Raw genomic sequence first — 25,326 nt, 5'->3', positions numbered from 1 at the left:
TCAACGCTTTTCAGGGTGAGGGACAAGAAGAAGGTGAGGACAGTGCCCAAGGGTCTGGCTCGATGAACTGGATGGGATGGCAGGGCCATCCCTAATATGGTGGAAGACACTAAGCTCAGTTGGAATATGGTTGACTATTAAGGCCCTGGGGGCAGCCAGGAGCAGGTGAGAACTTGCGTCGGGCTCAGGGGAGAGACCTTGGGTTGGAGATGGAGTTTTGGATGGAGGATTAAGGAGCACTGAAACTTTGGCCATGAGGAGGCTTGCCTGGCAAGGGAGTGCAGGGTGGAGCTTCAAGGGATACCCAGATTTACAAGTGAAGGGGAGAAGGCAGAGGAGCAGAAGTCTGCAGTCAGACAGCTGGGGACCTGGAGAGCTTCTGGGGTGCCTAGAATGTCAAGAGAAGAGAAGTTTATTTATTGATTTTTTTGAGACGGAGTCTCGCTCTGTTGCCCAGGCTCGAGTGCAGTGGCGTGATCTCGGCTCACTGCAAGTTCCACCTCCCAGGTTCACTGCAAGTTCCACCTCCCAGGTTCACGCCATTCTCCTGCCTCAGCCTCCCAAGTAGCTGGGACTACAGGCGCCCACCACCACGCCTGGCTAATTTTTTTGTATTTTTAGTAGAGTCGGGGTTTCACCATGTTAGCCAGGATGGTCTCGATCTCCTGACCTCGTGATCCACCCACCTTGGCCTCCCAAAGTGCTGGGATTACAGGCGTGAGCCACCACGCCTGGCCGAGACGGAGTCTGGTTGTCACCCAGGCTGGAGTGCAGTGGTGTGATCTTGGCTCACTGCAACCTCCGTGTCCCAGGTTCAAGCAATTCTCCTCCCTCAGCCTCCCGAGTAGCTGGGATTACAGGCATGCACCACCACACCTGGCGAATTTTGTCTTTTTTGTTGTTTTTTTTTTTTTTTTTTTTTTGAGATGGAGTCTTGCTCCGTCGCCCAGGCTAGAATGCAATGGCACGATCTCAGCTAACTGCAAATTCCACCTCCCGGGTTCAAGTGATTCTCCTGCCTCGCATCCCAAGTAGCTGAGATTATAGGCACCCGCCATCAACCCCGGCTAGCCTGGCTAATTTTTGTATTTTTAGTAGAGACGGAGTTTTGCCGTGTTGGTCAGGCTTGTCTCAAACTCCTGACTTCAGGTGATCTGCCCACCTTGGCCTCCTAAAGTGCTGGCATTACAGGCGTGAGCCACTGCGTGCCCGGCAAGGGAAAGAGAAGTTTCTAAGAAAGGGCTGGGAGTGGTGGCTAACACCCATAATGTCAGCATTTTTGGAGGCCGAGGTAGGAGGATGGCTTGAGCCCAGGAGTTTGAGATCAGCTTGGGCAACAGAGCAAGGCCCCATCTCTACAAAAAATCTCAAGAAAATTAGCCAGGTGTGGAGGCACATGCCTGTAGTCCCAGCTACTCAGGAGGCTGAGGCAGGAGGTTTCCTTGAGCCTGGGAATTCAAGGCTGCAGTAAGCTGTGATGGTGCCACTGCACTCCAGCCTGGGAGAGAGAGATGGCTCACGCCTGTAATCCCCAGCACTTTGGGAGGCTGAAGCAGGCAGATCACGAGGTCAGGAGTCCGAGACCAGCCTGGCCAATATGGTGAAACCCCGTCTCTACTAAAAATACAAAAATTAGCCAGACGTGGTGGTGCACGCCTGTAGTCTCAGCTACTTGTGAGGCTGAGGCAGAATTGCTTGAACCCAGGAGGTGGAGGTCGCAGTGAGCCGAGATCGCGCCACTGCACTCCAGCCTGGGCGACAGAGCAAGACTGCGTCTCAAAAAATAATAACAGTGATAAAAGAAGGACTTGGCCTACGATGTAACGGCCCCCAAAGCTGCGGTCTGCATCTAAGCAGTCACTCAGTTGAGAGCTGCGGGGGTTTATGTGTATGGTGGTGGGGGGAGTGATTATCCCTTTAAACAGCCACTGGGGGAGGGGGTTCTGGAACCCCCGGCCTCACAGAGACCCAGCCTCCCTCCCCCCGTCTCTCTGGGCTTTGTGTCTAAGGAGCCCTAGGGCACTGGGTGTAAGTCACTTAGGTGGGCGTGTGTGGAGGGGTGTCTGGGGAGGACACTGAACAGGCTGAAGGGGCGTTCCGCTGTCGGGGGAGGTCTCCGGGAAGACAGGTTCCTCACAGCAAAGCCTGTGGTGAAGGTCTCAGAGGCCTCTCAGGGGAAGTCCCAAGGTCCCCAGTAAGGGGAACGAGGTCTGGAGGGAGGAGGTTGTGGGTCCTCAGGCCGGGTTGTTGAGGGAGGGGGGTCTTCAGGTCCCCAGAAGCAGGGACCTCAGGCAGGAGTACTAGGGGAGGAGTGTGGAGGAAGCGGGCTCCTAAGCTGGGGGCCTCGGGGTAGGAAGGGCCTGGGCCCATCCTGCCCTTGTGGCCCCCGGCTGCAGCCTCAGTGGCATGGGGGTGAAGCGGAGCCTCCAGAGTGGGGGCATTCTGCTCAGCCTCGTGGCCAACGTCCTCATGGTGCTCTCCACGGCCACCAACTACTGGACCCGCCAACAAGAGGGCCACAGTGGCCTGTGGCAGGAATGCAACCACGGCATCTGCTCCAGCATCCCCTGCCAGAGTGAGGCTCCGCCCGCCCAGATGTCAGAGGGCATTTCAGACCCCCACGACTCGGGACACACAGCTGGGCCCATGGCGAGACGCCCACCCCTTCCACCCCGGGCTCAGTTGCAGCTGTCCCTTGCCGGCCGAGGCCGCCACGAACCCCGCCCCTCGACTTGTGGGCTTGTCCCCGACCCCCTCCCCGTCCTGGTATCGGCAGTAACCGCAGGTCCTGATGTGACCTCCAAGTTTCCGTCCAAACGCCTGAGTCCCGGTCGGGGGAGCTCGGCTCCTGGCCACACACCGGGTTGGGGGCAGGAGACAGGAGAGCTTCCGGTTGTGGCCCAACCCGTAGCGACTGGGGCGGCGCCCGCGGGGGCTGATGCGCCCGCTCTCCCCAGCCACGCTGGCGGTGACTGTGGCGTGCATGGTGCTGGCGGTGGGTGTCGGCGTGGTGGGCATGGTGATGGGACTGCGGATTCGGTGCCACGAGGGCGAGTCGCTGCGGGGCCAGACCACGAGCGCCTTCCTCTTCCTCGGCGGTGAGACTGCAGCTCGCCCCAGGCCGGCAGGCAGGGGCGGGCCCTGGGTGATGGAGGGGCTTGGTCACCAGGGGAGGGGCGGGGCTGGAAGAAGCCGAGAGAGGTGGGCGGGGCTCGAGACAGAGTTCAGAGCTGGAGGCGCAGGAAGGGGCCTGGGCCAGAGGCGGGATGAGAGGCGATGGGCGTGGTCTGATAGAAGGGGCGGGTCTGAAGGGGCGTGGCCTGGGTGCAGCCCCACCAGGCCCAGCTAGCTCATCTTGCGGCTGGGCGGGGCCCAGGACTGCTGCTGCTGACCGCCTTGATAGGCTACACGGTGAAGAATGCGTGGAAGAACAACGTCTTCTTCTCTTGGTCCTATTTTTCTGGGTGGCTGGCCTTACCCTTCTCAATTCTCGCGGGTAACCTGGACAGCGGGAAGAGGGTGGAGGAGACTGCCCAGAAGACCCTCACCCCAGACGCTCCCCAGCTGCCCTCCCAGGAAACCCCAGGGACCTCTCAGGGACTCCCCAACACACTAAGACTCCCGCAGACCCGGCAGAGACCCCCTTGGAGCCCCAAACCCCAGTCCCCGGGGCCCTCCCGGCCATCCGCCCCAGGGCCCACCTTCCTATCTCTGCTCCGCGACCCCGTCCCCCCAGGCTTCTGCTTTCTGCTGGCAGACATGATCATGCAGAGCACCGACGCCATCAGTGGATTCCCCGTGTGTCTGTGACTGCAGCCTGCCTGGGGCAGAATAAAGGAACGGCTTTTTTAGCGCTGCGGCTCCGCGTGCTTTTCTGGGGGTCGTGGGGACGCAGGCACGGGGTTGCACAGAGGCTCAGGGAGGACATAAGGACATGAACCTATAGGGAACGTGGAGACGGGGAGACACAGACATGGAGACACAAGTCTCCATGGATTGGGATGGGAACAGGGACATGTGGGAGGGGCGGGGCCAAGAGGGGACGTGGGCTTTTGGAGAGGGTATGGAGAGGCTGTGGGGACGACATGGAGGTGAAGTAGAGACACGGACAGGGGAGGATACGGATATGGAAGGGACAGGGAACACGGGGATGGAGAGAGTGGAGAGACCGACGCGAAAGGATTCAGAGGCGTGGGAATACGAGTACCGCGACTTGGAAAGGCCGGGAAGAAGTGGGGGATCTGGAGAGGGAGAGCAAATCCGGGGATACCGGGAAGTGTTTATAGGACCGGGAGGATCTATAAACTCCGGGCGCGCTTGCCTTCCGTGCACGACCTTTCCCCTAGTTCTCTGCCCTGCCCTCTCCGCCAGGCCTTTCCTTCCCTCTCCGGGTCCCGCTGGCTCCCCGAGATCCGCTTCCCATTGGTTTGCGTTGCTTGCCACACCTCCCTTCCCTCCGGCCTCTCGATTGGTCCTCTGTCGGGGAGGCGGGCTCTGCAGCGGTTGACTGGCTGACCGTGCTGCGCGCAGGCGCAGAGAGGGGCGCGGGGGGCGGGGGTGGTGGGGCGTCTGGACAGAGCGGCTGAGGGTGCGGGCTGACCCTGTAGGTGGCTGAGGCGGAAAGATGGCGGAGCTGCGCGCGCTCGTAGCTGTCAAGAGGGTCATCGACTACGCCGTGAAGGTGACCGGGCCCCCCTCTCCCACATCCCTGAGTCCCGCAGCCGTGTGCTTCCGGGGCCGCGAGCGCACACTGGGTGGGGGTCTTCTCGTAACCCCCGACCTCTGCCGCTTTAACCCCCAAACGTCAGAGTCACCTGAGGGCAGAAATCCAAGAGTGAAGTTCTAACATCCGATCCCTCCGGGGTCACGGCCATGTTCTCTTTTCCCTCGTTCTGGATTCACTCTCTTGATAACTGTTCAGAGTGAGTTGCTTTCTCCATTTCTTACCCACTGGAAGAAGTCATGGTCCCTGTTTAACGCACGGAGAAACTGAGGCACAGAGAGGTCACCCAGCTAGAGAAGGGCAGAGCCGAGAGTTCTATCCAGGTTCCTCCGACTGCTTTCACCCACTAGGCTGCATTACTTACCATTGTACTCTTATGTTACCTGAAATGTGCTATAGAGGGAGTCAGACAGGGTCCTGTGGGGCCCCAGAAGCTGCTTTCCACCCTCCATAGCCACAGGGTGAGCCAGGAGGCTCTAGCTAGGGAGAGAGAAGTGTGTTTGCTAGAGATGAAAGTTCAAGGAGCCAACCTGACAGCTGGGGGTAGCTCAGGTGGGGGAGGGTGCTCTCTGAGCGCCTGGCTTGTTGTCCCCAGAGGGAAGCTGGTGTGGACAGAGGTGAATCAGACACGGTCTCTCAGGCCCATTTCTCTCAATGCTTGGCCTGAACTGGACTGAAGATGGTGACTGTCTCTCTATGTCTGCCCTTCCCATCAGCCTGGGGACTTACCTCCGTGTCCCCAGCATTACCTAGCGAGGGGCCTGGCACCCTGGAGGCTTCAGGGTGGGCAAAACCAGGGTCACAAAGTTGACACTGATACTGCCCCTGCCTGCTTAGGGAGTGGGCTGGGGAAGAGGGTACAGGAGCCAGACTTGAGCATGAAAGTGTCAGTGATGATAGCAGCCAGCATTTAGCGGGTACTTACGTGCCAGGCATCGTTCCAAGTCCTTTGCAGAGATTAATCCATTCAGTCCTTTCAGTACCCTTTGTATTATTTATTATTTATTTTTATTTTTTGAGACGGAGTTTTGCTCTTTTTGCCCAGGCTGGAGTGCAATGGCGCAATCTTGGCTCACTGCAACCTCTGCCTCCTGAGTTCAAGCAATTCTCCTACCTTAGCCTCCCAGGTAGCTGGGATTACAGGCATGAGCCACCGTGCCTGGCCAACCCTTTGTATTATTAATTCCATTGGATAGTTGAGGAAACTGAGGCCTGTCAGATCTCCCAGCCACCACGCCTGGCTAATTTTTTGTATTTTTAGTAGAGATGGGGTTTCACCATCTTGATCAGGCTGGTCTCAAACTCCAGACCTCAGGTGATCCACCCGCCTGCCTCGGCCTCCCAAAGTGCTGGGATTACAGGCGTGAGCCACCGTGCCTGGCCAACCCTTTGTATTATTAATTCCATTGGATAGTTGAGGAAACTGAGGCCTGTCAGATCTCCCAGCCAGTAAGTGGCAGAGTTACAATCAAAACCCCGGGCAAGTCTGGCTCTAGACTCTGCTCTCCCATCTCCCTCAATGCCCCCTGTCCTAATGATGCCTCTGGCAGCACATGACAGGGATGTCACCTCCAGCCCTTTTGAGACACATTCCTCTTGGGGTTCTGGGACCCAACACTTGGTTTCCTCCCAGCTCTGACTGTTTGTTACTCTCACGTCTTTGGACTCCTACAGGTCCCTGGGCCTCCTCTCTCCATCCCAGCCCTGGCCTTCCCCGCCTGGCGTGTGTGGGATTGGATCCGTCTCCCCCATGGTGCAGGCCCACGTTTGACTCAGCTCTGGTCCCAGCATCACTCAGCACAGAGCCTGGCACATGGATGTCTCTGGTGTGCTCAGGGAGAGAACAGAGGGGAAGCGTGAAGGCCACGTTGAATCAGCTACTGTCCTTTCCAGAGGGTGCTGCCTTCCCCTCCCACAGTGCCTCAGGGCTCCCCACATTACATCCTGTCTCACTGGATGTGTCTGTTGATGTCCTTTTCAGAACAAATAAATGATTCAGACCCTGCCAGCTTCCTAAACACCAGATTAGACCTGGGTACTGTCCCACCCCCTTTCCCTTCTCCCAAAGCTGTCAGTTCTCCACCCGCCGCCCTTCTTGCCCTATTGTCTCTTGGTGTCATTGTCTCACCTGGACCCTCACCCTGGTCCTCCCTCACTCCCAGTCTCTCCCTCTCAGCCCACCCCTACCCAGCCTTAGGGGCCTTTCTGCACCAGAGCTGACCCTGCTCTCCCCTGCTCCCAGCCCGCCTGTGGCTCCCCAGCACCCTCAGGACAGAGTCACAGCCCCTCTGCCTGGCATTTGGGATGCTTTGTGGTCCACCCTCCTCTTCATGGTCTGCTTCAGCCGTCCACTTCCCTCCTTGGACTCTCCCTTACCCTTTGTGCTTCTGCCACTGTGACGTGCTCCTTCTGTCCTGACAGACCAGGCCACGGCTCGCCCGTTCCATGCCTTCTTCCAGCACCACCCTCCTACCTCTGCTTTCTGTCCTTTGTCCTGCCCAACTCCAACTCATGGATTATATCAAAATCTAGTGATTCTTGGCCAGGCGCAGTGGTGGCTCACACCTCTAATCCCTGCACTTTGCGAGGCCGAGGCGAGTGGATCAGTTGAGGTCAGGAGTTTGAGACCAGCCAGGTCAACATGGTGAAACCCCATCTCTACTAAAAATAAAAAAATTAGCCAGGCATGGTGGCACGTATCTGTAGTCCCAGCTACTCGGGAGGCTGAGGCAGGAGAATCGCTTGAAACTGGGAGGCAGAGGTTGCAGTGAGCCGGGATTGTGTCCCTGTACTCCAGCCTGGGTGACAGAGCTAGACTCAGTCTCAAAAAAAAAGATAATAATAATAATTCAGTGATTCTCTCTGGCATCGCCTCCTCCAGGAAGCCCCTGACCCTACACCCTCAGGTTGCCTTGGTATATCTCTGGGGGCTTCTGCAGTCCCTAGATTTGCTTCCATCAGCCCTCGCCAGACTGGATTGGGATCCTCTGTTTACCCCATGTTCCCCACTGCCCTACTCCGTCATCCCCAGGCTGGTAGCTCCCTGCAGAGAGGGGCCATGTCTGATCCACCTCTGTTCCCAGAATCATGTGCTCACTCCCTGACCTCTTTCACCTCCTTGCTGAAACATCACCTTCTCTGGGAGGACTTCCCTGTTTGCCTCCTTAAAATCACAGGCCCCAGAGTCCCTGTGTTCTGCTGTGTTTTCCCCTATACTTTGCAACTAGGAAGGGAGAGGAAAGTGTGTTTGCTAGAGATGAAAGTTCAAGGAGCCAACCTAACTGAGTGGAGGGAGTGGCTCACATTCTCCATGAAAGAGGTGGGAGCAGGGGCACCCTCTGAGAGCCCAGCTTGTCCCCAGAGGGAAGTTGGTGTGGACACTTTGTAATCCACAGTGTCGTTTACTTATTGATTGCTCTGGTGTCTGTCACCCCTTCTGAAATTTGAGCTCCAGGTGTGGGGAAGACAGTTTGATGTGGTCACTGCTTCCTGAGACAGTGGGTGCACTACTAGAATAGTGCAGACCTCAGACTCCGAGCCCAGCGCCTACGTCCACTTCCTGCTGTGTGACCTTGAGGAAATTGCTTCACCACTCTGAGCCTCATTTTTCTCCTCTGTATAATGGGGATAATGGTACTATATACTTTATTGAGTTGTAATGAAAATTAAGCCCTTGGAACAGTGCCTGGCACACAGTGGTTTGTTTTGTTTTATTTTTTTGAGACGGAGTCTATCTTGCCCAGGCTGGAGTGCAGTGGCACGATCTCAGCTCACTGGAACCTCCACCTCCCAGGTTCAAGCAATTCTGCCTCAGCCTCCTGAGTAGCTGGGATTACATGTGTGAGCTACCACACCCGGCTAATTTTTGTATTTTTAGTAGAAACGAGGTTTTGCTATGCTGGCCAGGCTGGTCTAGACCTCCTGACCTCTGGTAATCCGCCCGCCTCAGCCTCCCAAAGTGCTGGGATTACAGGTGTGAGCCACTGTGACCAGCTGCAATAAGTGTTTTTATTGGGAGTGGTAGTAATGGACGTTTAGTTAGTCATTTATTCAAAACATAACAAATGCTGTGCTCAGAGTGTATTCGTGTGTGTGTGTGTGTGTGTGTGAGTGTGTATGTGTGTCCGGCTGTGTGCATGTTTCCAGGTATGTGCGTGTATCTAGCATTTTAATAGGTATTTGGCAACTCAGTAACACCCTGTCCTGTCCAGGGGCACATTTTCCAGGAAGCTGATGAAGCTTAACCTTCAGGGCCTCTTTCAAGACCCCAGGAGAAAGGCTGGGCCTGGTGGCTCACGCCCGTAAATGCACACTTTGGAAGGCTGAGGCGGGCGGATCATGAGGTCAGGAGTTTAAGACCATCCTGGCCAACATAGTGAAACCCTGTCTCTACTAAAAATACAAAAATTAGCTGGGCGTGGCGGCGCGTGCCTGTAGTCCCAGCTACTTGGGAGGCTGAGGCAGAAGAATCGCTTGAACCAGGGAGGCGGAGATTGCAGTGAGCCGAGATTGTGCCACTGCACTCCAGCCTGGGTGACAGAGGGAGACTCCATCTCAAAAAAAATAAATAAATAAAGCCAGGAGAGGCTGGGCAATTTTGTATTCATTATCTGGGATTCATTTTCTTAGAGACGACCCCACAGGATAGAAACTTCAGGCCCAGAAAACGTGTTTCCATCTCGGGGCCCAACCCCGACCAGCCACACCCTCTCGTCTGGGAGCACCTGGTGTTTCTTCAGGTTTTCCTCTTTGGGCTACACACACTTGCCCCTCCTGTTCTCAGCAAGGCCACCTTGTCTGACAGGGCACACGTGGGGCTCACATGTCACCTCAGGGACGAGTTCTCTGTCTGCCCCCCGCCGAATTAGTGATCTGTCACTGGGTTGGCTCCCTGGCCTTGGCTGTCCTGCTTGCTAAGTGCCCTAGGGCGTGCCCAGGGACTGGCTTGACAGAAAAGCCTAGAGGACAGAACCACACAAGTCCTTGAGCTGTGTCAGGGGTTCAGGAAAAGCTGTTGAAAATCACTTTATAAAATCCCTCTTGGGCCGGGCGTGGTGGCTCACGCCTGTAATTCCAACATTTTGGGAGGCCGAGGTGGACGGATCACCTGAGGTCAGGAGTTTGAGACCAGCCTGGCCAACATGACAAAACCCCATCTCTAACAAAAATAAAAAAATTAGCCGGGCGTGGGCCGGGCATGGTGGCTCACACGTGTAATCTCAGCACTTTGGGAGGCTGAGGCGGGTGGATCACAAGGTTAGCAGATTGAGACCATCCTGGCTAACACGGTGAGACCCTGTCTCTACTAAAAATACAAAAAATTAGCCAGGCGTAGTGGCAGGCGCCTGTAGTCCCAGCTACTGGGGAGGCTGAGGCAGGAGATTCGCTTGAACCCAGAAGGTGGAGTTTGCAGTGAGCCAAGATCATACTACTGCACCCCAGCCTGGGCAACAGAACAAGACTCTGTATCAAAAAGAAAGAGAGAGAGAGAGAGAGAGAGAGAAAAGAGAAGAGAAGAGAAGAGAAGAAAATCCCTCTTGCCTGCAGTGGACAACAAATAGGAAGACTGGCTCTCTAATGCTGTGGGCACACATAGCCTCTTTCAGAGTCTCACAATTCCCAAGACAGATTTGGGGTTAGACCCCTGGTCCTGCCACTTCCGTGCTGTGTGACCCTGGCCAAGGCACTTGGCCTGTCTCTGCCTCAGTTGCCTCATCTGTAAAATGAGACTGGTAATGGCAGTAACCAACCTCACAGGCTATTAGGATGGTCAAACGAGTTAATGCATATAAAACCCTTGACTCGTCTGCATGGGTCGGGGCTACTTTTTTAAATTTTTTTCTTTTTTTTTTTTTTTTTTTTTTGAGACGGAATCTGGTCTGTCACCCAGGCTGGAGTGCACTGGTGTGATCCCTGCTCACTGCAACCTCCACCTGCCGGGTTCAAGCGATTCTCCTGCCTAAGCCTCCCAAGTAGCTGGAATTACAGGCACGTGCTACCACGCTCGACGAATGTTTGTATTTTTAGTAGAGACGTGGTTTCACCGTGTTGGCCAGGCTGGTCTCGAACTCCTGACCACAAGTGATCCACGCACCTCAGCCCCCCAAAGTGCTGGGATTACAGGTGTGAGCCACCACGCCCAGCTTTGAGGCTGTTTTTGATATTGGTGGATATGTCGTCTCTTTAAGAGAAAGCCAGCACTTAATGCTGAATGATTTACCTCAATTATAAAACTTTTTTTTTTTTTTTTTGAGACAAGGTCTAGCTCTGTCACCCAGGCTGGAGTGGCGCAGTCACAGCTCGCTGCAGCCTCGACCCTCCTGGGTTCAAGCCATCCTCCCACCTCAGCCTCCTCAGTAGCTGGGACTACAGGTGCACGCCACCATGACCTGCTAATAGTTTGTTTTTTGGTAGAGATGGAGTCTCTCTGTGTTGCCCAGGCTGGTCTTGAAATCCTGGGCTCCAGTGATCCTCCTTCCTCAGTCTCCTAAGGTGCTGGGATTACACGCATGAGCCATCATTATTTAAAAAACAAACAAGCTATCATTTTTCAGCTCTACCATTGTTTCCCGACTTATGTAATTTAACTAAACTGTTTTTCAAGCTTGAAGTCAACTCAAGCTTAATTGAGAAGATGAGCTAGTTTGTTTCCTTGGGTGTGTGTGTGTGCATGTGTGTGTGTCTGGAAAGTTCTTACCCTTTCTCCTCAGGAGTCAGGAGCCTGGGAATCAGGAGCTTAGGGCTGGGAGTTCTGCCAGAGCAAGAGCAAGATGTGGCTTGAGGCCCTTCTGAAGCCTCCCGGACTCACAGCAAGAAGCTTGGGGCCTCTTACTGATGGGTAGATGAGGTTTTTTTCTGTCTTAAAGGGGCAACTCCTATGTTGTGTTTTTTTTTTAAGAAAAAAGGCCAGGCACTGCGACTCACACCTGTAATCCCATCACTTTGGTAGGCCGAAGCAGGCGGATCACTTTAGGCCAGGAGTTCCAGACCAGCCTGGGAAACATGGGGAAATCCTTTCTCTACAAAAAGTAAAAAAAAAAATTAGCCTGGCATGGTGGTGCCCACCTGTGGTCCCAGCTACTGGGGAGGCTGAAGTGGGAGGATCACCTGAGCCCTGGAGGTGGAGGTTGCAGTAAGGCAAGGTGGCACCTCAGCACTCCAGCCTGGGCAACGAGAGAGACGAAAATAACAGTTCTTTCTCTTTCCTTTCCTCTTCCAGCTCCTCTTCCTCTTTCTCCTTTTTCTTTTTCTTTCCTTTTTTTTTTTTTTTTGAGATGAGATCTTGCTCTGTCACCCAGGTTACATGTAGTGGCATGATCACAGCTCACTGCACCCTTGACCTCCTGGGCTCAGGTGATCCTCCCACCTCAGCCTCCTGAGTAGCTGGGACTACAGGTGTGTGCCACCACACCCAGCTGTTTTTTTTTGTTGTTGTTGTTTGTTTGTTTGTTTTGAGGTGGAGTCTTGCTCTATCGCCCAGGCTGGAGTGCCGTGGCGCAATCTTGGCTCATTACAACCTTCACCTCCTGGGTTCAAGCAATTGTCCCTGCCCCAGCCTCTGAGTAGCTGCAATTACAGGTGTGCGCTACCATGCACGGCTAATTTTTTATTTTATTTTTATTTTTAGTAGAGACGGAGTTTCACCATGTTGGCCAGGCTGGTCTCGAACTCCTGACCTCAGGTGATCTGCCCACCTTGGCCTCCCAAAGTGCTGGGATTACAGGCGTGAGCCACCATGCCCAGCTGTTTTTGTTTTTGTTGTTGTTGTTTGTAGAACCTGTTGCCCAGGCTAGTATCCAACTCCTGGGCACAAGCGATCCTCCCACCTTGGCCTCCCAAAGTTCTGGGATTACAGATATGAGCCACTGCGCCCGGTCTCCGTCCTCCATCTTTTAACGTTACCCTCTCCATGAGGCACAGCCAGAGTGGGAAGCCCCTTATGGGTCCCACCTTCTCATCTTGGATTCTGTCCTGCCTGTGGGAGGAACAGTTACACCCACAGCCCCAGAGAAAAAGGGGCAGGGAAATAGCAAGGGCATCCCAGTGTCCTCACCAGGCACAGCTGCCACCCGAAATCTGCTCTGGCCAAGCCCTGGGTGGCGGCCACATGGGAGAAGAGAAATAGGGCGGGCTCCAGGCCAAATGGGGCAGCTCCCTAGCAAGGCTTCTCTGGATATCCCTGGAGGCTTTTTAAAAATTTGTGCCCCAAACCAAACTCGCCGTCTTCCCGGCTCAGGCTGATGTACTGACTGGAAGCCCCTTTTTGGTGTCATCTTCCCATCGCGCACCATGGCCTGTCAGTTGCACCTCCAGAAACCTCTTGCATCTGTCTCTGCTGTCACAGCTGTCTGAGCCACTGTCACCTCTCATTTTGGTGACAAAGAGCCACCCAACTGTCTCCCCACTTCCTCTCATCCTTTTCCAATTTTCTCCACCAAGAATCCAGAATGACCGTATAAAAACTCAGGTTGGGCCGGGAGCGGTGGCTCACGCCTGTAATCCCCCTGCCTTTGGGAGGCTGAGGTGGGTGGATCACTGGAGATCAGGAGTTCGAGACCAGCCTGGCCAACATAATGAAACCCTGTCTCTATTAAAAATACAAAAAATTAGCTGGGCGTGGTGGTGGGCGCCTGTAATCCCAGCTACTCGGGAGGCTGAGGCAGGAGAATCGCTTGAACTGAGGAGGCAGAGGTTGCTGTGAGCCGAGATCATGCCACTGCTCTCCAACCTGGACAACAGAGCAAGACTCCATCTCAAAAAAAAAAAAAAAAAAGAAAGAAAAAAAAGAGGATTGTGGTGGGCCAAGAAATAGCCCTCCAAAACAGCCAGGTTTCAATCCCTGGCACCTGAGAAGGGGAAATCACTTAGAAACAGGGTCTTTGCAGGCTGGCCATGGTGGCTCACGCCTGTAATCCCAGCACTTTGGGAGGCCGAGGAGGGCAGATCACCTGAGGTCAGGAGTTCAAGACCAGCCTGGCCAGCATGGTGAAACCCTGTCTGTACTAAAAATACAAAAATTAGCCAGGCATGGTGACGCATGCCTGTAATCCCAGCTACTTGGGAGGCTGAGGCAGGCAAATTGCTTGAACCCGGGAGGCAGAGGGTGCAGTGAGCTGAGATTTCACCACTGTACTCCAGCCTGGGTGACAGAGCGATAGCCCATCTGAAAAAAAAAAAAAAATTAGAAACAGGGTCTTTGTAGATGTGATTAAATTAAGCATCTTGAGATGGGGGCATTATCCTGGATTATTTAGGTGGGCCCTGAATGCCATCTCAAGAGTCCTTATAAGAGAGAGACAGAGGGAGACTAGACACACAGAGAGAGGAGAAGGCCATGTGAAGACAGAGCTGAGGATGCTGGCATTGAAGATAAAGCGATGCAGCCACAAGCCAGGGAGTGTCAGCAGAAGCTGGAGGAGGCAAGAAACGTGTCCCCCCTGGGGCCTGCAGACCCCTTGGTCTCACCCTGGTGACACTGACTTTGGACTTCTGGCCTCCAGAGCTGTAAGATTCTAAGCCACCAAGTATGTGGTGATTTGTTATGGCAGCCGAGAGAAACTAATAGGAGGGTGGTTAGTGGTTCACGCTACACCCTGGTCTACACCGGAAGCCTCTCTCCCTGGCACACGATGGTGTCCCCAGGATCCAGCTCAGAGCCAGGCACACAGTGGGGCCCAGGAGAGACAAAAATGATGTGCAGAAGCAAATGGGTGGGGTTTGCCACTCACCTTCCTTACCTCCCCTGTCTGTTTAGCAGAGGTCTTTGGTGCTGGGGTTTTCCAAATGAGGTTGTGACCATGTGTGATCATGACATCCAGGCAGAGGGCTGGCATTTTTCTGAAAAAGGGTAGAAAATGTCAGGGTATGGTGTGTGTGTAGCCAGGGTAAGTATTGGTCACTGACCCTTACACTGCAGTGGCATTTGTGAAACAGGTCAGGGTCACTGGTCACGTTGTCTAAGGTGTTATCCGAGCTCGTTTCACAACCAAGAGAATTAAAGAGCATAGACCACCCAAAGGGTGAGGTTGGAGCGAAAGTTTAATAAGCAAAAGAAGAAAGCTCTCTGCAGAGGAGAGGGAAGCCCAAGCCGGTTGCCATTTTTACAGTTGATTCCAAAAGCTTTTTTTTTTTTAATTTTTTATTTATTTATTTTTTTAATTATTATTATACTTTAAGTTTTAGGATACATGTGTACAACGTGCCGGTTTGTTACATATGTATACATGTGCCATGTTGGTGTGCTGCACCCATTAACTTGTCCTTTAACATTAGGTATCTCTCCTAATGCTATCCCTCCCCTCTCCCCCCACCCCACAACAGTCCCCGGTGTGTGATGTTCCCCTTCCTGTGTCCATGTGTTCTCATTGTTCAATTCCCACCTATGAGTGAGAACATGCGGTGTTTGTTTTTTTGTCCTTGCAATAGTTTGCTGAGAATGATGGTTTCCAGCTTCATCCATGTCCCTCCAAAGGACATGAACTCATCATTTTTTATGGCTGCATAGTATTCCATGGTGTATATGTGCCATATTTTCTTAATCCAGTCTATCATTGTTGGACATTTGGGTTGGTTCCAAGTCTTTGCTATTGTGAATAGTGCCGCAATAAACATACGTGTGCATGTGTCTTTATAGCAGCATGATTTATAATCCTTTGGGTATATACCCAGTAATGGGATGGCTGGGTCAAATGGTATTTCTAGTTCTAGATCCCTGAGGAATTGCCACACCAACTTCTACAATGGTTGAACTAGTTTACAGTCCCACCAACAGTGTAAAAGTGTTCCTATTTCTCCACATCCTCTCCAGCACCTGTTGTTTCCTGACTTTTTAATGATCACCATTCTAACTGGTGTGAGATGGTATCTCATTGTGGTTTTGATTTGCATTTCTCTGATGGCCAGTGATGATGAGCATTTTTTCATGTGTTTTTTGGCTGCATAAATGTCTTCTTTTGAGAAGTGTCTATTCATATCCTTCGCCCACTTTTTGATGGGGTTGTTTGTTTTTTTCTTGTAAATTTGTTTGAGTTCATTGTAGATTCTGGATATTAGCCCTTTGTCAGATGAGTAGGTTGCGAAAATTTTCTCCCATTCTGTAGGTTGCCTGTTCACTCTGATGGTTAAACTAAAGAGCTTCTGCACAGCAAAAGAAACCAAAAGCTTTTATAAGAAACTCCTTTCATCTTTGTAGCTGTTTGAGTATCTTATCTGTAAAGCTATCTGCATAACTCTCCGTTATCTACGTAGTTGTGGGTACATCTTTAGGCAAGCACAAAGCTCCGCTTCTCTTGTTTGTGTAACCGTGGGCTTGTTTTAGGTAAGCTCCGCCCTTCCCTGTACAAGTTCCCACAGAGACCACCATGTACATGCCTGAAAAGGGGAGGGAACTTTTCCTGGGAGCCTGTCAATCACACAAAGAACAAAAGGCTTCTGTGGGACCTGCCTGCTTGTCTGTGCAGGAGCAGCCTGAGTTTTCCCCAGGCTGCTCTATTGTTGCCTGTAGCTGTGATTTTTCAGGCAGGCTGCTTCTCTGAGAACCACCCTTAACTGTCTACCTAACTGGTTTTTCCTTTTCTTCTCCTCATTTTTATTTATGTATCAGTGTGTTATGTATTTATATACACTTGGAGATATGGTAAAATGTACCTCTCACTGTGGGTTACCATAAATACTGTAAATTTGAGAAACACTCTTTCAGGCCTGAGAGGAGCAGTGACAACAGTAGGGATGATCAAGTCAGATGTCCCTGGTACCCAGGAATGGCTGGATGAGAGAAGGAGACAGGGTGACCTGCCCCTGCCTACAAACTCTAACCCAGTTCTGTCCCTGGAGCTGTGTGACCCTGGACAAGGCCCTGCCCCTTTCTAGGCTGTTGTTGTCCTCATCCAGCCTGAGAGAGGGTTGGTGCTGAGGCCCCCACCTTCTTGCCTGTTTCCTCCTGACCCCGCCCCCTCCCCTCCTGCTGAGCAGATCCGAGTGAAGCCTGACAGGACCGGTGTGGTCACGGATGGCGTGAAGCACTCCATGAACCCCTTCTGTGAGATCGCAGTGGAGGAGGCTGTGCGGCTCAAGGAGAAGAAGCTGGTGAAGGAGGTCATCGCCGTCAGCTGTGGGCCTGCACAGTGCCAGGTGCTCAAGGTCTTGGGGAGGGGGCTGGACTCCTGGGTCTGAGGGAGGAGGGGCTGGGACCTGGACTCCTGGGTCTGAGGGAGGAGGAGGCTGGAAGTCTGGATCCCTGGGTCGGAGGGAGGATGGGCTGATAACCTGGATTCCTGGGTCTGAGGAAGGAGGGGGTGGGGGCCTGGACTCCTGGGTCTGAGGAAGGAGGGGATGGGGGCCTGGACTCCTGGGTCTGAAGGAGGAGGGGCTGGGAGCCAGACTCCTAGGTCCCCCTGAGGATAGCAGCCAAGTCAAGCCCCTCTGTCCTTGGCAGGAGACCATTCGTACCGCCTTGGCCATGGGTGCAGACCGAGGTATCCACGTGGAGGTGCCCCCAGCAGAAGCAGAACGCTTGGGTCCCCTGCAGGTGGCTCGGGTCCTGGCCAAGCTGGCAGAGAAGGAGAAGGTGGACTTGGTGCTGCTGGGCAAACAGGTAGCTGTGGTCAGCCCTCCCTGTGCCCCCTTGCTCATCCCTGCTCGGGAGAAAGGTGGTGGAGATACAGGGTGAGACAGCAGGTGGCCAGGCCCAGGGCATTCACCACTCCAGGCTGAGCAGCTTGGGACTTTGCTGACCCTCCTGACAGAGAGTTTGAGCAGGGAGGACAGAGTCCCTCTGGGTGTTAGAAAGATCCTCTTGGGCCAGGCACAGTGGCTTACACCTGTAATCTCAGCACTTTGGGAGGCCGAGGTGGGCGGATCACTTGAGGTCGAGAGTTTGAGATTAGCGTGGCCAACATGGTGAAACCCCGTCTCTTCTAAAAATATAAAAATTAGCCGGGTGTGGTGGCACCTGCCTGTAATCCCAGCTACTTGGGAGGCTGAGGCATGAGAATCACTGGAACCTGGGAGGCGGAGGTTGCAGTGATACAAGATTGCACCACTGCACTCCTGCCTGGGAGCAGAGCGAGACTCTGTCTCAAAAAAAAAGAAAAAAAAGAAGAAATATCCTTTTGGGTGAGTTTAGAGGCTGGGAGGCTGAGGTGATGGTCACATGGGGAGAATGAGGCCTCGGCCAAAGGTGACAGGACAGAGCAGAGACATAATGTGGCAGGAGAGACTGGGCTTAGCATGGGGAGGGAGGGCAGGGAGGAGGCAAGGACAATGCCTGGGTCTGCCTTGGTAACACAGGTGGGAAACCCAGGAAGAACAGGAGGTTAGAGGAGGATCCCACATGGGGAGTGTGAAGAGCCCAGGAGACATTGATGCAGGTTCAGAAGACAGGCCTGGGCTTGAAATAGAGACTTGAGAATTTTGGAGGGCACTGGGGAGCTACGGGAGGTCTATGAGCAGAAGACGGGCAGGATCAGCACTAGGTACAGAAAGAGTCCCCCTGGGCTTTGAGAATGGACTGGAAGGGGAGATTGGAGGCCAGGAGGTAGGGAAGGAGGTTAGGGCTGGGTGAGGACCCGACCAGAACCTTCCCTGCCACACTGGTGCTCCCCACTGAGACAGAGGTACATGGGGCTCATCTGTTCCCCCAGGAGACCCTGAGGCACCACCTCTCCTCAGGGGTAGCTCATCTCATTTGAGGACAAACCTCATGGCCTCAACCAGGGAACGGGCAGAAGAGGGACGTCAGAAGAGCCACAGGCAGACGGGAGTGAGAAGAGGCAGGGAATTAGGGATGAGGCTGAGAAGGAAGGCCAAAGACTGCAAGGTATGTCAAGCAGAGCATGGAGACAGCAGAGCACAGCAGGCTCAGGTAGAGCTGGGGCCCCCGGAAAGAGATGGGGATCCCAGGGCCAGGTCAGTTCTGGGACAAAGAGGAGGCTGGTGGGTCCAGGTAGGTCACTGGGTGTCCTGCCCAGCCCTGAGAAAGTCAGAAGAAACAGAGAGAGATTACCAACAGCAGGGGCATCAGAGTACAGACAGTCAACTGCGGCCGAAGGGCCTACCTGGAGAACAGGCCAAAAAGGCAGGGCCTGGGTGGGGCTGCAGAGGCCGAGGTGTTGGAAGCATGGCCTTTGCAGCCCCCTGCATTTGCTGGTGGTTCTCAGACTCCGATGTCCTACCTGTCCTGGGCCAGGGACAGTTCCTGGGGCCAGGGCCTCCAGCTGGGGAAATGCCGGATGAACTGGTCAGGATACTGTTTGTTCTAGGAAGCAGATTCACAACTCAAACTGGCTTAAGCCAGAAAGGAATTTATTATCTCACGTAAATCAGGGGCTTCAGGCACAGCTTGATCCAGGGTCACATATGGGCTGTAGGCTCCCCTCTACCTTGGCTTCACTGTCTGCATCTCCAGGCTCAGATCCCACCAGCTCAGTGACCCCAGCAGAAAGAAAGGAGCCTCTTTCCCAAGGGCTCCAGCAAACTCCAGGGCTGACTCTTCTTTGGTGCAGCTTGAGTCATGTGCCCCTCCCTGAACTAATCACTGGGGTTGGGGCTAGAATGTCCTCGCTGGCCCAGATCCTGTTCATGCAGCTGCCCAGGGGCCACATAGGGCGGGACTCCTGAGAGGCTTTATACAGAGGGCAGAGACTTGGCGACAGGGATTCCAGGTGGCCCTACATGTCCCTGGACAAGTGGCTGCTTATCTCTGGGCCCAGGTGAAGGGATCATTCTAGACCAAAAGTCAGCGAACTATGGCCCACAGCAACCTCTGATTTGTAAATAAAGCTTTATTGGAACATCACCACATACATTCATTTACATATTATTTATGGCTGCCTGTGCACTACAACAGCAGAGCTGAGTCACTGTGACAGAGACCGTATGATCTGCAAAGCCTAAAATATTTACTACATCTGTTCCACTATAGAAAAGGTTTGCCAACCCGACTGGGTGCGGTGACTGATGCTTGTAATCCCAGAGCTTTGGGGGATCATCTGAGGTCAGGAGTTCAAGACCAGCCTGGCCAACATGTTGAAACCCTGTCTCTACTAAAAATACAAAAATTAGCTGGGCGTGGTGTTGGGTGCCTGTAATCCCAGCTACTCAGGAGGCTGAGGCAGGAGAATTGCTTGAACCCAAGAGGCGGAGGTTGCAGTGAGTCAAGATTGTACCATTGCACTCCAGCCTGGTGACAGAGCAAGACTCCATCTCAAAAAGAAAAAAAAACAAAGAAAAAGTTTGCCAACCCCTGTTCTAGACAGAGGCCCGAATGGTCCATGAGCTCCATTGATTGTCATACAGTCTTCTCTCTCTCCCCATTCAGGCCATCGATGATGACTGTAACCAGACAGGGCAGATGACAGCTGGATTTCTCGACTGGCCACAGGTGAGACTGGAGTGGGGAGCACCTGCTGAGGGCCAGGCCCTCATCCCTCAAACTTCATTTCTGCCTCAAGGCCTTTGCATTTGCTGTTCTCTCCTCCTGGAACACTGTTCCCTCAGATTGCCTCATGGCTTTCTCGTTCCCCTCCTTGAGGTCTCTGCTGAGGTATCACCTCTTCAAAGGGGCCTTTCTTGCCATCCTACATGAAATACTCATGCCCACCCCCTCAACTCCAGGTTCCCCAATCCCCATCTCTGCCAGTCCAATAGAAATGCAGGCTGGGGTCAGGCATGATGACTCATGCCTGTAATCCCAGCAGTTTGGGAGGCCGAGGCAGGCAGATCACTTGAGGTCAGGAGGAGTTTGAGACCAGCCTGGTCAACATGTTGAAACTCCGTCTCTACTAAAAATTTAAAAATTAGCTGGGTGTGGTGGCGTGCACCTGTAGTCTCAGCTACTCGGGGGGCCGAGGGAGGAGAATTGCTTGAACTCGGGAGGCGGAGGTTACAGTGAGGCAAGATCGCACCCCACTGCACTCCAGCCTGGCAACAGAGGGAGCTTCCGTCTCAAAAAGAGAAAAAAGAAATGCAGGCTTGGCACGGTGGCTCACACCTATAGTCCTAGCACTTTGGGAGGCCAAGGTGGGAGGATTACTTGAGCCCAGGAGCTCGCGACCAGCCTTGGCAACATAGTGGGACCCCATCTCTACCAAAAAAGAAAAGTTAGCTGGGTGTGAAGGCACATGCCTGTAGTCCCAGCCTCAGGAGGCTGAGGTGGGAGGATCCCTTGAGCTTAGGAGGTCGAGACTGCAGTGAGTTGTGATCATACCACTGTACTCCAGCCTGGGTGAAAGAGGGAAACCCTGTCTCAAAAAAAAAAAAAAAAAAAAAAAAAAAAAAGAAACAAGGCACATAGGCAAATTTAAAATTTTTCACAGCTACATAAAAAAGTAAAAAGAAACAGACAAAATTATATTTTATTTCACCCCATTATATCTAAAATATTATTTTAACTTGTAATCAACATAAAAAATATTAAGATACACATGCTGTACAAGCAATGGGGTTATGTCCTGATAAACCCATCATAAATTGAAAATATTATAACTGAAAGAATGCATTTAATATACTTAATGTACCAAATATCCTAGCTGAGCCCAGCCTACCTTAAACATGTCACAACACTTAACGTTAGCCTACAGTGGGGTAAGATAATCTAACATAAAGCCTATTTTATAATAAAGTGCTAAATATCCCATGTAATTTATTAAATACTGTACTGGAACTAAAAAAACGGAATGGTTATACAGACACTGGCAGTATGGTTTCTACTGAATGTTTACCACTGTCACACCATCGGAAAACTGAAAAATCTTAATTCAAACTGTCATAAGTCAGGGACCATCTGTATTTTATGTTTTTTGGATTTTCTTTGTACTAAATCTTCAAAATTCAGCATGTATTTTATATTTACAGCACATCTCAATTCAGGTGCTAAATTTCTATGAGAAACACATTCCTAAAGATCACAGTTGAAATAGATTTACACACCTAAATTGTTCAAAACAAACTTAAAAGTTTTCTAGTAACTACATTTGCAGTAACTGCATTGGGTATCTGTGGTTTTTTTTTTTTTTAAACAGCTTCGTTGAGTTTTTTACCTACAATAAACTGCACATATCTAAGTTGCACAATTTGTTAAGTTTGCTTTTCTTAAACACTTTTATTTAGATAGAGATGGGGGTCTCACTATGTTGCCCAAGCTGGTCTTTAACTCCTGGGCTCAAGCAATCTGCTCACCTCAGCCCTCCAAAATTTGATAAGTTTTGATATGTGTTACATCCATGAAATCATCACCACAATCATGATAATGTATCTTGAATTCTCCGTATTTATTTATTTTTATTTTTTTGAGGTGGAGTCTTGTTCTGTCCCCAGGCTGGAGTGCAGTGGTGCGATCTTGGCTCACTGCAGCCTCCGCCTCCCGAATTTAAGCTATTCTCCTGCCTCAGCCTCCCAAGTAGATCGGATTACAAGCATGCATCACCATACCTGGATAATTTTTGTATTCTTAGTAGAGACAGGGTTTCGCCATGTTGGCCAGGCTGGTCTTGAACTCCTGACCTCAAGTGATGCACCTGGCCCCTCAAAGTGCTGGGATTACAGGCATGAGCCACTGCGCCTGGCCAAATTATCAGTATTTAAATTTAAATAAAATTTAAAAATTCATTCCTCAGCTGTACTGGCTGGGCAGCCACACGCGGCCAGTGGCTACTGGATGGGACAACACATTCAAAACCATTATCCTGTTTTATCTTCAAAGGATTTACCACTGTCTGACTAGCTTCTCCAACGTTGCGCCCTTCTTGCTCTCATATCATGTCTCTTATTTTCTTCTTATTCCTTCTGATTGGAAATGATCTCATTTGTGTGTGTGTTTTTCGCTGGTGACTGGTTGTCTTCCCTGGCAGAATATGCGCCCACCCAAGCTGGTGCTTCACCGGTCGTGTTGACAGTGTGTCTCCAGGGGCAGGTTCATAAGGGCACTAGTAGGAGGTTGTGAATGAAGGGATGTGATGTTCACACTAAGACCTGAAAGATGTGTCCAGTTAATAAGTGGACAGGGAGAAAGGTTGTTAGACAAAGAGGAGTAGGTGGCATCAGTTACTGGGGAGGAAATGTTGATTCAGGACTGAGAGGCAAAGGGACCTGGCTAGAGGATGGGGTCCCAGAAGTTGGTTTAAGGACTGGTGTGGACACACACAGTTCTGTTGTCTGCCCAGCGGAGGGGCCTCACGGGGGGCTGTTGGGAGCCAGATTGTCAGCTTTTGGATTTACCAGCTGTGGGTGGCAGTAGGCATGTAACTCAGCATCTTGCTGCCTCAGTTTCTCTCATCTGTAAAGTGGGGATAATAACATTTACCTCATAAAGTTCCTGTGAGGATTCGATGATTTGACACATCAGTTGCTTAGCACAGGGCCCAGCACTCAGTACATGTTCACTGTCAGGAAGGCAGGGAGGCCTCACTGGCAGCATCAGGACATAGGACATCAGGACATACACCGTGGCTCTCAGGGAAAGGAAAGAGACCCTCTCCCAGGTGTACAAGGTCGATTCTAAACCTCAGGGGACCCTGCATTGTTCACTCCCTCATTCATTCACTTGTCCATGCGTGTACTCAGTAGTGGCATAAGCGGACTGCTCAGGTCGGACCTGAATTAGCCTCACCCACTCTCCTCCTACACTGTCCCTCCCCAGGGCACATTTGCCTCCCAGGTGACACTGGAGGGGGACAAGTTGAAAGTGGAGCGGGAGATCGATGGAGGCCTGGAGACCCTGCGCCTGAAGCTGCCAGCTGTGGTGACAGCTGACCTGAGGCTCAACGAGCCCCGCTACGCCACGCTGCCCAACATCATGGTGAGCCCCTGGCCAGCGGGCACTGAGGGCCTGGGGGTGGCAAGCACATTGCCAGCCCAGTGCCCCCCGGTGGTCGCACGTGGGGAGGGAAGGATACAAAGGAGGTCTCATGCACAGGAAGCCGTCACCTGGAGTTTGGCTGATAGAGAGAGTTTGCTGGGTCATCTCTGCCAATACTGAGAGTTCATGGGGGCTGCTTTGGCTAGCAGGGAGGGCTTGCTGGTATCTAGGCCAGTAGAAAGGCTTCGCTGGGCAGCAGAAAGTGTTCCCTTTGTCATTCCAGCCAGTGGAACAAGTTCACTGGGTCATCTAGGTTCATTAGGGAAGGTCTCCTTGGTAATTTTCGCCAATGTGAAGTTACCGTGTAGATATCTTAGTTAACTAGGAAGGGTGCATGAGGTCTCTTGGCTAACAGGTAGAGTTCACTAATCATCATGGCCAGTAGGATGGGTTCGCTGGGTCATCTTGGCCAATATTAACAGTTTAGTGGGTCATCTCCACCAATGGAGAATATTCATCTCAGCCAACAGGGAGGGTTCATTGGATCATCTCAACTAATGGGGAGGGTTCAATGAGTCATTTCAGCCATTACAGAGTGTTCACTACATCATCTCAGCCTATAGGGAGAGTTCAGCGCATCATCTCAGCCTATAAGGAGGGTTCAGCGTGTCATCTCAGCCTATAGGGAGAGTTCAGCGTGTCATCTCAGCCTATAGGGAGGGTTCAGTGCATCATCTCAGCCTATAGGGAGGGTTCAGCGTGTCATCTCAGCCTATAGGGAGAGTTCAGCGTGTCATCTCAGCCTATAGGGAGAGTTCAGCGTGTCATCTCAGCCTATAGGGAGAGTTCAGCGCGTCATCTCAGCCTATAGGGAGGGTTCAGCGTGTCATCTCAGCCTATAGGGAGGGTTCAGCGTGTCATCTCAGCCTATAGGGAGAGTTCAGCGTGTCATCTCAGCCTATAGGGAGAGTTCAGCGTGTCATCTCAGCCTATAGGGAGAGTTCAGCGCGTCATCTCAGCCTATAGGGAGGGTTCAGCGCATCATCTCAGCCTATAGGGAGGGTTCAGCATGTCATCTCAGCCTATAGGGAGGGTTCGGCGCGTCATCTCAGCCTATAGGGAGGGTTCGGCACGTCATCTCAGCCTATAGGGAGGGTTCGGTGCGTCATCTCAGCCTATAGGGAGGGTTCAGTGCATCATCTCAGTCTATAGGGAGGGTTCAGTGCATCATCTCAGCCTACTGGGAGCCTTCAGCATGCCATCTCAACCAAAAGTCCACTGAGTCATTACTACCAAAAGGATGGGTTTGCCAGTCTGTTGCAGCCAGTGAAGGGCTTCCTGATTTGGTTACCTAGAAGAGGACTGCTGCAGTAGTTGGGCCTCCCAGGGCTTCCTAGCTAGCAGGAGTTGTCCACACCAGGTGTGGCCCTGTGAGAAGTTTCGTGTGTCCTGGCCAGTGGGTGGGTCCAGAGGGTTCAGCCCATGGGACTGGTCTGCAGGCCTGGCATCCATGGGAAGGAGGTGGCAGGAGGGTGGCAGGAGTTCCACAGCCCTGTGAACAATGGCTTCCCATGTGCAGAAAGCCAAGAAGAAGAAGATCGAGGTGATCAAGCCTGGGGACCTGGGTGTAGACCTGACCTCCAAGCTCTCTGTGATCAGTGTGGAGGACCCGCCCCAGCGCACAGCCGGTGTCAAGGTGGAGACCACTGAGGACCTGGTGGCCAAGCTGAAGGAGATCGGGCGGATCTGAGCCCCTCCCAGAGATGGCAATAAAACCGACTCTCAACGTCTATCTCTGTTAACTTATTTC

At 52.5% G+C, this 25,326-nt stretch overlaps 2 protein-coding genes across 6 annotated transcripts; both read left to right on the top strand.

Annotated features, from left to right (window-relative positions):
• The first annotated feature begins 1,985 nt into the window (after nt 1-1,985).
• Nucleotides 1,986-3,854, top strand: CLDND2 (claudin domain containing 2). 5 transcript variants are annotated; one of them, XM_054464367.2, is made up of 5 exons: nt 1,986-2,028; nt 2,397-2,575; nt 2,958-3,098; nt 3,377-3,496; nt 3,737-3,854. In XM_054464367.2, the coding sequence occupies exons 2-5, from the start codon at nt 2,407-2,409 to the stop codon at nt 3,808-3,810; spliced, it is 504 nt and encodes a 167-aa protein (XP_054320342.1). In that variant the 5' UTR covers nt 1,986-2,028; nt 2,397-2,406; the 3' UTR covers nt 3,811-3,854. The 5 variants fall into 5 exon arrangements, with proteins under 5 accessions (XP_054320342.1, XP_054320341.1, XP_063514701.1 ...); XM_054464368.2 differs by having other exon boundaries at nt 2,007-2,028; nt 2,354-2,575; nt 3,737-3,853; XM_054464369.2 differs by having other exon boundaries at nt 2,024-2,041; nt 3,737-3,853.
• Nucleotides 3,855-4,519: 665 nt separating this feature from the next.
• Nucleotides 4,520-25,306, top strand: ETFB (electron transfer flavoprotein subunit beta). Its single transcript, XM_054464365.2, has 6 exons — nt 4,520-4,681; nt 16,694-16,852; nt 17,157-17,315; nt 20,040-20,102; nt 23,358-23,516; nt 25,096-25,306. The coding sequence occupies exons 1-6, from the start codon at nt 4,625-4,627 to the stop codon at nt 25,264-25,266; spliced, it is 768 nt and encodes a 255-aa protein (XP_054320340.1). The 5' UTR covers nt 4,520-4,624; the 3' UTR covers nt 25,267-25,306.
• The last annotated feature ends 20 nt before the right edge of the window (nt 25,307-25,326 follow it).

Source organism: Pongo pygmaeus, chromosome 20, assembly GCF_028885625.2.
Source record: "Pongo pygmaeus isolate AG05252 chromosome 20, NHGRI_mPonPyg2-v2.0_pri, whole genome shotgun sequence".
Lineage (NCBI taxonomy): Eukaryota > Metazoa > Chordata > Mammalia > Primates > Hominidae > Pongo > Pongo pygmaeus.
This window is presented reverse-complemented; position numbering and strand designations above follow the sequence as displayed.

Excerpts from the sequence above, each read along its gene's own strand:
- CLDND2 (XM_054464366.2), top strand. The coding sequence starts at position 2,407 with ATGGGGGTGAAGCGGAGCCTCCAGAGTGGGGGCATTCTGCTCAGCCTC. Across the intron at positions 2,576-2,957 it reads CTCCAGCATCCCCTGCCAGA|CCACGCTGGCGGTGACTGTG; the intron begins GTGAGGCTCCGC and ends CGCTCTCCCCAG. Across the intron at positions 3,099-3,376 it reads CGCCTTCCTCTTCCTCGGCG|GACTGCTGCTGCTGACCGCC; the intron begins GTGAGACTGCAG and ends GGCGGGGCCCAG.
- ETFB (XM_054464365.2), top strand. The coding sequence starts at position 4,625 with ATGGCGGAGCTGCGCGCGCTCGTAGCTGTCAAGAGGGTCATCGACTAC. Across the intron at positions 20,103-23,357 it reads GATTTCTCGACTGGCCACAG|GGCACATTTGCCTCCCAGGT; the intron begins GTGAGACTGGAG and ends GTCCCTCCCCAG. Across the intron at positions 23,517-25,095 it reads CCACGCTGCCCAACATCATG|AAAGCCAAGAAGAAGAAGAT; the intron begins GTGAGCCCCTGG and ends TCCCATGTGCAG.